At 42.9% G+C, this 15,099-nt stretch overlaps 1 protein-coding gene across 1 annotated transcript in view; it reads right to left on the reverse strand.

The window, feature by feature from the left end:
* COL24A1 (collagen type XXIV alpha 1 chain) overlaps window positions 1–15,099 on the reverse strand; it is a 500,281-nt gene that overhangs the window by 285,492 nt on the left and 199,690 nt on the right. The window contains exon 20 of the mRNA XM_038745410.1: window positions 3,933–3,986. Within this exon, the coding sequence (XP_038601338.1) occupies window positions 3,933–3,986 (54 nt within the window). The remainder of the gene's footprint in view (window positions 1–3,932; window positions 3,987–15,099) is intronic.

Genomic DNA, 15,099 nt, shown 5'->3' on the forward strand with positions numbered 1-15,099 from the left:
ATAGTATTTGTTAAGCACTTACTATGTGCAAAGCACTGTTCTAAGTGCTGGGTAGGTTACAAGGTGATCAGGTTGTCCCATAGGGGGCTCACAGTCTTAATCCCCATTTTACAGATGAGGCAACTGAGGCACAGAGAAGTTAAGTGACTTGCCCAAAGTCACACAGCTGACAGCTAGTGGGGCAAGATTTGAACCCATGACCTCTGACTCCAAAGCTTGTGCTCTTTCCACTGAGCCACGCTGCTTCTCCTTCTGACTCTCCCCAGCCCAGCGTGGCCTAGTGGCTTAGAGCATGGGCCTGGGCATCAGAAAGTCATAGGTCCTAATCCCGGCTCTTCCACTTGTCTGCTGTGTAACCTTGGGCAAGTCACTTCACTTCCCTGGGCCTCAGTTACCTCATCTGTAAAATGGGGATTGAGACTGTGAGCCTCAGGTGGGACAGGGACTGTGTCCAACCTGATTTGCTTCTATCCACCCCAGCACTTATTACAGTGCCTGGCACATAGTAAGCACTTAACAAATACCAGAATTATTAGTAATATTACTGGTTGGAGTGGAGGATTGGGGACTTCTGACAAACTATCTCTCGCTGTGTTTCAAAAGGACTTTTGTGACCTTTAATGACCTTTAAGGGAACAGGGCTGCTAATGCTTAGACCAAATCATTGGGGACTATTATCCTGAGTTATGCATGCCTCTGTGTCCCCTCCCAGCTCTTAATACAGTGCTCTGCACACAGTAAGTGCTTAATAAATATTATTACTACTACCAACAGCCCCATCCCTAGAAAGCACAAGCCTGAGGGAATGATATATTTGCAATTCAGTTCCCACATGTAGATACTGCATAATGTTGGTGTGCAGGGTTTAAGGGTGAGGAGGGGCTCTCCTCGTGGTTTTATTTCATCAGTCCTGTGCCGGTCCGCTGGTTTTAATAACAATAATAATGGTATTTGTTAAGCGCTTACTATGTGCAAAGCACTGTTCTAAGCGCTGGGGGGATACAAGGTGATCAGGTTGTCCCATGTGGGGCTCACAATCTTAATCCCCATTTTACAGATGAGGGAACTGAGGCACAGAGAAGTGAAGTGACTTGCTCAAAGTCACACAGCTGACCAGTGGCGGAGTCGGGATTCAAACCCATGACCTCTGATTCCCAAGCCTGGGTTCTTTCCACTGAGCCATGCTGCTTCTCTAGTCTACTCTCTAAAATGGGGTGTCTTATAAAGAATGAACAAGTTTAGCAGAGGTCTCACCACTGTATTTTCTAAGGTATTTTTTAAGCGATTATTATGCGTCAAACACTGTTCTAAGCCCTGGAGTAGGTCCAGGTTAATTAGGTCAGACACAATGCGAGAGACAATTACTCTCCCCTCTTTTAAAGCCTTATTGAAAGCACATCTCCTCCAAGAGGCCTTCCCTGACTAAGCCCACCTTTCTTCTTCTCTTACTTAGTTCTTATGAGTCACCCTGACTTGCCCCCTTTATCATCCCCCCTCCCAGTCCCATAGGACTTATGTACATATGATAATGATAACAAATAATTACAGTATTTGTTAAGCACTTACTATGTGCCAAGCACTGTTCTAATGTCTGTCTCTCCCTTTAGACTGTAAACTCACTGTGGGTAAGGAACGTGTCTGCTTATTGTTGTACTATACTCTCCCAAGTGCTTAGTACAGTGGTCTGCACACAGTAAACGCTCAATAAATATGATAGAATGAATGAATGAGTCCCTGTCCCACATGGGGTTCATAGTCTAAGTAGGAGGGGAAACAGGTATTTAATCCCTATTTTACAGTTGAGGGAACTGAGACACAGAGAAGTTAAGTGACTTGTTCAAGATCATACAGCAAGCAAGTGGCAGAGCCAGGATTAGGACCCAAGTCCTCGGAATCCCAGGCCCGTGTTCTTTCCACTAGGCCATGCTGCAATATCCAGCCTGTGCCTGGATTTTCCCAATTGGGTCCATCCTCCTCTCTTCCCCACTCAACTCTCTGTCAGTGTTTCTGTTCTCACAGTAATCCCTGACTCTGTCATCACTCTTCCTCATTTTCCATACAGATTCTCCTACTTATCCTAAAAGTCCTGAAACCTCCAGACTCTCTGACTCCAATCTTCCTACGCCTCAGATCCACTTTCTGCCTTTCCACTACTTTTCCTTTCCTTTGCATCTTTCCCTTCCCCGTTTCCACTCTAGCTGGCCTCCCATCAATCCACCAGATGGAACCAATTCCCACTTTGTACAAATCAACTGATGGTATTTTTTGAGCACTTACTGGGTGCAGAGCATTGTACTAAGCATTTGGGAGAGTAATAATAACAATAATATTTGTTAAGTGCTTACTCTGTGCCAGGCACTGTACAATGTCCTGGGGTGAATGCAAGCAAATCAGGTTGGACATGATCCTTATCCCATGGAGAGCTCATGGTCTCAATCCCCATTTTACAGATGAGGCAACTGAGGCATAGAGAAGTGAAGTGGCTTGCCCAAGGTCACGCAACAGACAAATGGCGGAGCCTGGATTAGAGTACAAAAAATAGAGTTGGCAGGCAGGATCCCTGCACTCAAGGAGCTTGCAATCAATGGTATCTACATCTAGATCAAGAGCCAGATTATTATTTAATAGCATATTAAGTAATTGACATAAGCATAAATATTAATGTAGTTCATATTCTAATACTTCAGTCTGAGATAGAGTGATCAGAAATTTTCCTTTAAGCATTTGGGGCATCATTTCTTTAACATTTCACACTGGAGGTCTAAGGAGTTTTTTAGGGGGGAAAACAGGGGGACTATACATTTTTCCTTTTACCCAAGCATAGAGAGTTCCACTTTTTGGTGCCTCGGTCACCTTATCTGTAAACTGGGGATTAAGACTATGAGCCCCATGTGGGACAGAGACGTGTCCAACCTGATTACAGTGTATCTACCCCAGAGCTTAACACAGTGCTTGGCACATAGTAAGCGCTTAACGAATACCAAATTGTTATTATTATTATCCTCTTCACTGAGATGGGTCTGGGAACCCACCTGAAAGAATCTCCACTGTCTATTGGTTAGCAGAGCTGATGGGGTGGAATAGACAAGTGGGGAGAGGGAGAAGGCATTTTGTAGTTCCAAGGATTCCCTGCCAAGGAACAGTAAACAAAATCTGGCCTGAATTGCCCCAGTCAGAATGCATTCCTTCCCCAAGTCATCCCTTCTTTCCCACAAATGAGGAAATGAAAAGGCAAATCCCTCAAAAAGTCCCACAACTCCCTCCAAACCCACCAAATTTTTTTACTGCTAGGTAGCCCCTCTAAATCCACTTCTTCCCAGATGTGCACATCACAGGAGCCAAGAATATCAAATAAGGGGAATGGAAAAGGGCATGTCTGCTTCCCTGTTGGTAGACTCCCCCCAAGACCGTCGATCTTTTAGCACTGAGATTGAGGCGGTGTCTGTTTTAAACTAAGTCTGGTGCCCCATTGTGGATGTTTATTCGATTTTCAAATCTGTCCCCTGATTTGTATCACTTTGGGATTAAGGAGACCTGGTGCTCATGCTTTTGCAGCAAATACCTTGCTTTTTTGATGTTTTTCCTTCCATCTCACGAGACCATCCAGAATGGAAGTTTATCTCTTTTTAATTTTACAAACATGGTCAATCCCCTGACACCATGTGAAACTAGGAGAAAAAACTTCAATTAGCTGATTTTTTTTTCAATTTACAATACTTTCTAAACAGAGGGGAGCCAGTGAAGAGCCAGACTTTCAAAACATTTCCTGACCATCTTGAAGCAAGCTGTATGAGGCTTGGTAAATCGTTCGCAGACGTGGCTAATCTTCCCGAATATAAAGGGGTGCTTTATCCATCCTTCAGGAATCCAAAACCCTGGTTATTGCCCTTCACTTTTTACATGTCGAGCAAAATGTATAATTTTTCTTTTACCTTTGGACCTTCAGGGCCATTCTGTCCAGGAACACCAATATCTCCGGGAAAACCCTAAAGAAAGAAAATAAGCAAATAGTTTAAACCATACAGCAAGCATTTTGAAAATAATTTTAGTAGTAGTACTTATTGATCACCCTCTATCATGGTGCTTAAGAAGTACAAAACAAAGAAGTGAAATCTTCCTTGCCCACGAAGAGCTTACATGCTAACAGACGAGACAAATAGAATTCCTAATATTGTGTTGTTTTTCACTCAGGCTGTTTCAGTAAAGGGACATTTTCCAGTTGAAAACATACTGGTTAGGACTCATTAATGCCTAGATTTGCACTTGTTAGATACCAGAGGAGAAATTGTCTCGAAATACATTCCAGCTTGGTGAAGGGTTCATTCATTCATTCAATCATATTTATTGAGCGCTTACTGTGTGCAGAGCACTGTACTAAGCACTTTGTTCATCATCCTCTTGATCCAGTGAACCTTCTCTGGTTGTGAGATGGAGCATGGCCTGGTGAATACAGCACAGAAGTGGGAGTCAAGGGATCTGGGTTCCAATCCCAACTCTCCCACTTGCCTGCTGTGTGACTTTGGGCATGTATCTTATCTTCTCTGTGGCTTGGTTTCCTTATATGTAAAATGGGGATGAAATATCTGTTTCCCCTCCCCCTTTCACCGTGAGCCCTTTGTGGGATAGGGACTGTGTCTCATCTGAGTATCCTGTATCTAGTTTAGTGCTTAGCACAGTGCTGGGCACATAGTAAAAGCTTAATGAATAGAACAATTATTACTGTTACCATTGGCCATTGTAATAATAATAATAATAATAAATAATATTTGGGGCATTTGTTAGAAGCAGTGTGGCGTAGTGGATAGAGAATGGCCTGGGAATCAGAAGGATCTGGGTTCTAATCCTGGCTCTGCCACTTGTCTGCTATGTGACCTTGTGACTTAGCTTTTCTGGGCCTTAGTTAACTCAACTATAAAATGGGGATTAAGACTGTGAGCCCTTCGTGGGGCAGGAACCGCATCCAACCTGATAACCTTGTATCTACCCCAGCGCTTAGAACAGTGCTTGGCAGATAGTAAAAGCTTAATCGATCAATCAATCAATCGTATTTATTGAGTGCTTACTGAGTGCAGAGCACTGTACGAAGCGCTTGGGAAGTACAAGTTGGCAACATATAGAGACAGTCCCTACCCAACAGTGGGCTCACAGTCTAAAAGCTTAAGCAAATACTATCTCTACACTGTGAGCTCACTGTTGGCAGGGAATGTGTCTGTTGTTCATATTTACTCTCCCAAGTGCTTAGTGCAGTGATTTGCACTCAATAAGAGCTCAATAAATATGACTGAATGAATGAACCATCATTATTAGTAAGCGCTTACTATGTGCCAAGCACTGTACTAAGCACTGGGGTAGAAACAAGATAAGCATGTTTTATAGGGGTTCACAGTTTAAGTAGAAGGGGAAACAGGTATTGAATCCCATTTTGCAGATGAGATAGCTGAGACACAGAGAAGTTAAGTTGATTGCCCAAGGTCACACAACAGACAAGTGGCAGAGCCAGAATTAGAATTTAGGTCCCTGCTCTATCCAGTAGGCCACGTTGTCTACCCCAGACCTAGGAAGGATTCTTGGATTAGGCCACCATCAACAACAACCAGTTTGGTTTCCTTCATAATATAACCTCATTCTCGATTTAAAGCTTCCCCTGAAAGCAAGAACTTTTTCGGACAGAGAGCAATAAGGAAATCAAAATATTCAGCAGGCCAAAAGGAAAGGGTTGGAGTCCTGAATAAAATTCTCCTTCTTTCACCACTGCGGGTGGCTCTTTTTGGGACAGGCTGCTTCCTCTGAGATCAATCAGTCAATCATGTTTATTGAACACTTACTGTGTGCAGAATACTGTGCTAAGCGCTTGGGAGAGTACACTATAACAATAAAACAGGCACATTCCCTGCCCACAACAAGTTTACATCTAAAGAAGCTGAGTTTATAATCTGACATCTTCCATTTCCCCCAAACAATGGCATGACCTTTCCTGGAAGCATTTACCTGGTGGATCTTCAACCTCAATCGCCAACACTTTCAGTAACTTTTTCCGCTCTTTGAATTAATAGTGCAAAACTTACTGTTCAAAAGTGCCAAAGGAACTCCCTGGCTGAGTCCTGAGGCACCCAGGAACTTCATATATTCAAAGAATGCCCTTAGAGAGAATCTTACCACAAACTATAAGCATATCAGCTGATGAAATAAATGTTCTAGATATATTAGTCACAGGAAAATTTGAATTTGTTAAACCAAGTGGCAAGGTGGGGAAGCAGTGCATCCCAGTAAAAAGAGCACAATCCTGGCAGTCAGCGGACTTGGTTTCTAATTCCTGCTCTGACTCTTACCTGCTGTGCAACCTTGGGAAAGTCACTTTACTTCTCTGTACCTCAGTTTCCTCATCTGTAAAATGGAGATTCCATGCCGGCTCTCCCTACTAGACTCTACTGTGTGGGACTGTCTGACTTGATTGTCTAACATCTATGCAGGTGTTTAGTACAGTGCTTGGACATAAGTGCTAAACAAATACTATTATTAGCAGTATTATTTTTATTGGTATTGTTATTATTTTTAAACCCAAAGATCTGGGGCTACGAATTTCCTTGCCCTGGCTGGATTAGGCAGTGAAGAAGCTGCTTATTCTAAATATCTAATCTGCCAAGGACAGAAGCCATGATTAAAACCTAAACACCACCCCATGTGCAACAATATACTTCAAATCAAAAAAAGGAAGAGAGAGCAAAAAGGGAATATGTGTTTATGTGCCATTAATAATAATAATTAATAATTATGATATTTGTTAAGTGCTTACTATGTGGCAGACACTGTATTAAGCACTGGGGTGGATACAAGCAACTCAGGTTGGACACAGTCCCTGTCCCATGTGGGGCTCAAAGTCTCAATCCCCATTTTACAGATGAGGTAACTGAGGCCCAGAGAAGTGAAGTGACTTGCCTAAGGTCACACAGCAGACAAGTGTTGGAGTCGGAATTAGAACTCATGACCTTCTGAGTCCCGGGCCCATGCTCTATCCACTACGCCACGCCATTGCCGGGAAGAGGCTAGGGGAAGGGAGAGAAGGCTTTAGGGGTAGGGAGTGGATGGTGAATCCCATGACTTTTGAAATGATCCTTTGATTTCCACAAAGAAGTTCCATTTGATGTTATCCTAGCAGTAAGGTGAATGAAACAAATCACATCAGGGGCATAGCTGCCATTGCTAGTGAAGGCAGGGCACTTTCCGCCCACAAAGTGGAGTTGGGCTGCCTTCCTCATCCAGAAGTCTCTTGGCCACTGCTGCCATTTCATGGGAGAGGGAAGAGGGAGAAGAAGCTGGCTCTTCCACAGAGGGGAAGAAAGAAAAACCTTCCTTCACATTGCTCGGGTACACATGCAACCATTCTGCCTAGCAAAACCGGAGATAGTCATCGGCTAACCAAGGCCACAAAAAATCTTCGTTTCAAATAGCCCCGGATAAACAGAAGCACGACAAAGGACAGCGGCCTGAAAACCATCCCAGATGAAGCCTTTGAAGCTTTAAAAGAGACCTCGAACAGTCTGGTTTGTGTTCCCTTTTAAAAATCCCAAACCTAAAATGCGAAATTTTGTTTAAAAAGAAGAAAATCACTTCCAGTTGAAGTCTCTGGATGCCAAATTTTAGCCAGAGTAGGTATTTTACACACAAGTTGTAAAGTCATTTAATGAAAATATTAGCTTAGCAGAAACAGTGGCAGTGGGGTGGGTAATAGGAGTTTCCTTAAACCACTACTGGTCAAAGGATTGATCATCAAAATACATGCTATCATCCCCGATTTTTTTTTTTCCTTTGGGTAACAGTTCCAGGTGGAGAGGTGGTGCTGCTGTTTACTTCCCAATAAACTGGCAGTCCACATTCTCTGGGTCTGTCACAATAAAATAGGATTGGGCAAAGGGAGAATAAACCAATTTTCTTTGGGGAACACTTTATCCTTACTGAAGGGCAGACCAGGTCTTAATAATAATAACTGTGGTTTTTGTTAAGCGCTTCCTATGTGCCACTTGGGGCTCACTGTCTAAGCAGGAGGGGAAACAGGTATTGAATCCCCCCTTTGCAGATGAGGTAGCTGAGGCACAGAGAAGTTAAGTAACTTGTCCAAGGTCACACAGCAGTGAAGGGGCAGAGCCGGAATTAGAACCCAGGTCCTCTGACTCCCACGCCCGTGTTCTTTCCATTAGTCCATGCTGCTTAACTGCTAGAAAGCTTAAGTCTGAAGAATTGCATTCACTTCAGAAAAAGAATGCATCAGTAGGTTCTACACAAGCAAAGACTTAAAAATTAGTTTTGTTCCCCTGAGGAAATTTGATTTATGGGTGTGAGAAGGACCAAGAAGGCTAGTAGGACCTAGTCGGTCAGTCAGAACAAGCACAGGATTGGGGGTCTGAAGAATAGATTACTATATGTGAGCTGAGCCACACGTGGGATAGGATCTGGGTCCAAGCTGATTATCTTGTATCTATCCAGGGCTTGACACATAATACTGTTCTCTATCTACACTCACTCCCTTGGTGAACTCGTTGCTTCCACGGCTTCAACTATCATCTCTACACTGACACCCAAATCTCATCTCTGCCCCTGCTCTCTCTCCCTCCCTTCAGGCTCGTGTCTCCTCCTGCCTTCAAGACATCTCCATCTGGATGTCTGCCTGCCACCTAAAACTCAATATGTCCAAGACTGAACTCCTTATCTTCCCTCCCAAAGCCTGCTCTCTCCCTGACTTTCCCATTACTGTAGATGGTAGTACCATCCTTCCCGTCTCACAAGCCCGCAACCTTGGTGTCATCCTCTACTCCGCTCTCTCATTCACCCCTCACATCCAAGCCGTCACCGAAACCTGCCGGTCTCACGTCCGCAACATCGCCAATGTCCGCCCTTTCCTCTCCATCCAAAGCGCTACCCTGCTCGTTCAAGCTCTCATCCTATCCCGTCTGGACTACTGCATCAGCCTTCTCTCTGATCTCCCATCCTCGTGTCTCTCTCCACTTCAATCCATACTTCATGCTGCTGCCCAGATCATCTTTGTGCAGAAACGCTCTGGGCATGTCACTCCCCTCCTCAAAAATCTCCAGTGGCTACCAGTCAACCTACGCATCAGGCAAAAACTCCTCACTCTCGGCTTCAAGGCTCTCCAACACCTTGCCCCCTCCTACCTCACCTCCCTTCTCTCCTTCTACAGCCCAGCTCACACCCTCTGCTCCTCTGCCGCTAACCTCCTCACTGTGCCTCATTCTCACCTGTCCCACTGCCGACCCCTGGCCCACATCCTCCCCCTGGCCTGGAATGCCCTCCCTCTGCACATCCGCCAAGCTAGACCTCTTCTTCCCTTCAAAGCCCTACTGAGAGCTCACCTCCTTCAGGAGGCCTTCCCAGACTGAGCCCCCTCCTTCCTCTCCCACTGCCCATCCCCCCTGCCCTACCTCCTTCCCCTCCCCACAGCACCTGTATATATGTTTGTACAGATTTATTATTCTATTTATTTTACTTGTACATATTTACTATTCTATTCATTTTATTTTGTTAATGTGTTTTGTCTTGTTGTCTGTCTCCCCCTTCTAGACTGTGAGCCCACTGTTGGGTAGGGACTGTCTCTATACGTTGCCAACTTGTACTTCCCAAGTGCTTAGTACAGTGCTCTGCATACAGTAAGTGCTCAATAAATATGATTGAATGAATGAATGAATAACACGTATTTAACGTGTACCATCATTAAAATCAATATTAATTCACAAATTATAAAATTACTGTGAAATGCCAAAGTAGAAATTAGAAATATGGCTATTCCAATGAGCTGAGTTGATCATATTTTACTTTTATCTGCCTTCCTAATACTCTCTGTTGGAAAGTAGCAAGGCCTAGTGGAAAGACCATGGGCCTGAAAGTCAGGGGACCCGGGGTCAAATCTCAGCTTTGCCATTGCCTGCTGGATGACCTTGGGCAAGTTGCTTAACTTCTCTGGGCCTCAGTTTCCTCCTCTGTCAAATGGGGATAAAGTATCTGTTCTCCCTCCCACGTGGACCGTGAGCGCCATGTGGGACAGGAACAATGTCTGATCATCCTGCGTCCATCCCAGATCTTAGTAATACCATTAATATTATTGTCATCATTGTTATTATTATTGTAATTCCAAGTAGTGGAAAACAGTTAAGCTAATTTTATCCTCATTTTAAAGGTTGCTAAATTGAAGCACAGGAAGACAAATAGTTCTAGCTGGTCATTTAAATAATTTGATGACAGAGTCAGTCCCCTAGCGAATCTCAGAGTAGTACTCTACGCAAAGTGTTGCCTGCCAATTAATCAGTTTAGAATTTCAGAGTCAGAGGAACATTATATATCATGAGATCTAATTCTCCCCCTCTGGCATTTGGGTTATCTTTGAAGACAAGACAATTTAGAATAAATAATAATAATAATAGTATTTGTTAAGGGCTTGCTATGTGCCAAGCACTGTTCTGAGAAAACCACTTGAGAGGAGTTCAGACAGAGCCTCAGAAAATCAGAGGAAGTTTTGTTTTTCATGAGTGGGCAGTGACCCAGTGTGTCATAGCAACCACACATTAATTTGACATAATTCAAATGAAGAATACAATCAAAACAAAAACCAAGAACTGTGACAAGTTTCTTACATAAATGTTAACCAGAATTGGATAACGGGGGAGCATTTAAACAACAAGTTAATAGTTTCAGAACAAAAGATGGGTTTGTACAAAGTCCCCCTACAGAGGATTTAAACGTTAATATAGTCCCTTTATTTGAAAAAGTCATCCAAAAGTCAGGACATGCAGATAGAAGCCATCCCAAAGTTCAGCTTTGACTCTCCACTCTTGTTTTATGTCACAATGAAGGCTTTTATGAGAGATATCCACATGCACATTGTATGAATAGACATAACACCTCAAATAAAGTTTTTCAGAGTAAATATTGTGTCTTTTTTTCAAAGAACAGAAAAAAACCCCAAATTTAACTGCTTATCCCCATCTGCATGCTAGTGGTAGAAAGTAATCCACCTTCTTCTACAGTTCCAAGACCGATATGCTAAGCTATTAGCATACCCATGGATGAGAGGAACAGAATCAATCAGTGTAGAAGAATCTGGGCTCTTGCCTGCTGAATCAGTTTGCAGTTAATGGTTCCAAGACTGATTGGCACTTTTACTCTATTATAATAATAATAATTCATTCATTCATTCAATCGTATTTATTGAGCGCTTACTGTGTGCAGAGCACTGTACTAAGTGCTTGGGAAGTACAAGTTGGCAACATATAGAGACGGTCCCTACCCAACAGTGGGCTCACAGTCTAGAATGTGATGACAATGATGACAGAATAGAATAGATGATAGAATAATGATGATGATGGTATTTGTTAAGTGCTTACTATGTGCCAAGCACTGTTCTAAGGGCTGGGGGAGACACAAGGTAATCAGGTTGTCCCACGGGGGCTCACAGTCTTAATCCCCATTATACAGATGAGGTAACTGAGGCACAGAGAAGTTAAGTGACTTGCCCAAAGTCACACAGTGGAAAAGTGGCAGAGCCGGGATTAGAATCCACGTCCTCTGACTCCCAAGCCCGGGCTCCTTCCACTAAGCCATGCTGCTTCTCGCAGCATGCAAGGAACATGCTGCCTTAACATATTGTACAAACATTTCACTGTACAATCCTGTAGAGGAGGCAGGTGTTCAATAAATAATCAGGTAGAGCCAAGTAGGTGTTCAATAAATAATCAACTGACAGGAGAGGGATGCAGAAGAGCAACTTTATAGGCTAGAAAAGGTAAAAAAAAAAAGTACAGGAAAGGAGGATTTTAAAGCACAGATGTAACCCCTGAAACTCAGCTCTTCAAGTTCCATTCTCTGGAACTTGGACTGGGAGCCCTATTTGAGACAGGGATTGTGTCCAAACAGAAAAACTTTTATCTACCTAATCACTTAGAATAAGGCTTGAGGCATAGTAGGAATTTAACAAATGCCACAGAATAAACAAAAAAAAACCAAGACCATTACAGAGTTTTAAACATTCCACCCTTGGATTTCTTGTCTTCAAAGTCAAGCTTAGACCCAGAAATTGGCAGTTCCTAAATAATTTCTTTTTGGGGGGGTAGTGAGAAAATACTGATTGATAGAGTTCTAATTCTATGATCCCATAATTGTCTCAAAAATTTAGGGAAGGAGCAAATTAAAGATCCTCAGAATATTCAGTCAGTGGACTGTGATCTCTCAAGTGAAGGTCTCTTGAGGACTCATGAAAATTCTACTCAAGAAATGACATCTGGTTATAAGAAACATGCCAATATCTATTTTACTAGAAAAGTAGTGGAGTGCAAGAGATATGATGCGAAGATACTCATAAAAGTAGACTCTGGCAAGACTTTTAATAGGTGACACAGCTGTATTTCTTTCCCACAACAGACCAGCTCAGAAGCTTGGCCAAAGAACAAAATTCACTAGATTTTTTTTCTTTAATACATAGGGGTGATTGCTGGTAGACGTTTCCCGGTCGAAATGGTAAATTTTGCTTAAGTTTGCTGAGAATCATCATTGAGAAATTATCAACTTTAAAGATGACATCATTTTGGACTCTCACATTTATGGTTCAGTAGCAATCTAGGTTAATCTAAGGGATGGTCCACGGTTGCACTGGGCTCATTGAAAGAGTTTTGAAGAAACACTCACATTTTTCAACAAGTGAACACTAAATGGGCAGCCTTATTACTTATCACATAACAACATTCCTTTGCCTTCTGCACTGGGGTGACTCGGCGATCTCATTCCCAATCCCTTCTACAACCGGGCTCAGGGAAAGTAGCAGAGGACTCCCAGGCTGCCCACATTCTACCTCTCGCCTGGAACACCCTCCCTCCTCATATCAGACAGATAATTGCTCTCTCCCATTTCAAAACCTTATTGAAGGCACACCTCCTCCAAGAAGTCTTGGTGATGATGATGATGGCATTTATTAAGTGCTTACTATGTGCAAAGCACTGTTCTAAGCGCTGGGGAGGTTACAAGGTGATCAGGTTGTCCCACGGGGGGCTCACAGTCTTCATCTCCATTTTCCAGATGAGGTAACTGAGGCACAGAGAAGTGAAGTGACTAGCCCAAAGTCACACAGCTGAGTGGCGGAGCTGGGATTAGAACCCACAACTTCTGACTCCCAAGCCCGGGCTCTTTCCACAAAGCCACAATGCTCCTCTCCTCTTCTTCCACTCCCTTTTGGAATGCTCTTATTTGCTCCCAACCCCATAGAACATATCTGTATATATCTGTAATTTACTTATTTCTTCATTTATCTATTTATTTATGTATATTAATGTCTGCCTCCTCCTCTAGACTCTGAGCTCGTGGTGGCAGGAATGTGTCTGTTGTTATATTGTACTCTCCCAAGCGCTTATTACAGTGCTTTGCACACAGTAAGCACTCAGTAAATATGACTGACTGAATGAATGAATGAATTAAGGACCTAGATTCTGATCCCATATCTGCCATGTGCTTACTATGTGACTTTGGACATGTGACTTAACTTCTCTGTGCCTCAGTTTACTCAACTGCAAAATGGGGAATCCATGACTTTGGGGAGGAAAGTTTCATTGATTTAAAAACGTTTTCTGATTAGAACTTAAATTTGAGCCTTTTGCCAAGAAACTCATTGCGGTTTTTTTTTTTTCATTTTTTCTAACTACCTTTACTTCAGGGCAGATAGGAAGGTTATTATAGTCCCTGAAGATTCCACTTTTTCTACCTTTCATCTTGAGGGCTGTCAGTGAATCCCAGATTAGACATTTCCAGAAGGGAGTGATCAATGGTATTAAAAGGCAGGTGAGAGAAGGAGGAGGATTAAGATGCAGTAGTTGCCTATGGATTGGCAAGAAGGAGGTCATCAGTGACCTTAGAGGGCATTTTCCTTGGAGTGAATAGGACGGAAGCCAGATTGGAGGAGGTCAAGAGGAGAATTGTAAGTGAGAAAGTGGAGGCAGTTAGGGGAGACAATTCTTCCTCAGGATAACTCTACGAGATGGTAATATTAGCCCTCTTTCGATGAGAAAACCCCACTTTCTGTCTGTGTACCTTTCTCTTCTCTTTACTTTCTTTTCCTAAATACTAGTAAGCCTTATTGAAGGCACAACTCCTCCAAGAGACACAACTTCTCCCATTATCCATCGCCTCCCCCACCCTCAGCACTTACATACATATCTGTAACCTTATTTATTTATATTAATGTCTGTCTCCCTCTCTAGAATATAAGCTCATTATGGGCAGGGAATGTGTCTGTTGTACTGTACTCTTCCAAGCACTTGGTGCAGTGCTCTGCACATAGTAAGCACTCAATAAATGCAACAGACTGACTGGTTAGCAATGATAATAATAATTGTGGCATTTGTTAAGCACTTGCTGTTGTAAAAACCTATAGATTTTTATGCTTTTGGCCAGACAGATTGATTCTCCTCCCATTTTATTTTGAATAATAGAGCAATAAACTATCTTTGATTTGCCTTTGGCAGGAGTTAGATTTGCCCTTCGCTCATACCCAGCTCTGGGAATAAGGACCAGACAACATATTTAGTCTGTAAATCCTGAGGTACAGGGGCCAGGCTTATTTTGGGGTTTTGAAATATGTCTGGCCCGCTGCTGAGGCTCAAGTTTATCCAATTCAGGAGTTAAAGACAATAGTAACTGGATTGCTTTTGCCATCAGGAAGTAAACTGTGTTGTCTGTTCAATGAATTATTTTGACACAGATAGTCCAGAAATTCACTGTCGGCTGAGAATTTGGATAATGTGAACTCCACCCTGTATCACTTGGGTACATATCTTTAAAAGCAGTGCATGAGTCTGAACTCCTTCATGATATTAGCATTCAGGGTCATTGGCAAATGACTAATCTCTTCTGGCATCAGTGGTTTCTATGCAGAGTTCTGTGCCCAAGATAGTGGCCACCATTTTTACTACAACATGGCCTAGTGGAGAAAGCATGGGCCTGGGACTCAGAGGTCATGGGTTCTAATCCCGGCTTCGCCGCTTGTCCTCTGTGTGACCTTGGGCAAGTCACTTCACTTCTCTGGGCCTCAGTGACCTCATCAGTCAAATG

Source organism: Tachyglossus aculeatus, chromosome 4 (genome assembly GCF_015852505.1).
Source record: "Tachyglossus aculeatus isolate mTacAcu1 chromosome 4, mTacAcu1.pri, whole genome shotgun sequence".
NCBI lineage: Eukaryota > Metazoa > Chordata > Mammalia > Monotremata > Tachyglossidae > Tachyglossus > Tachyglossus aculeatus.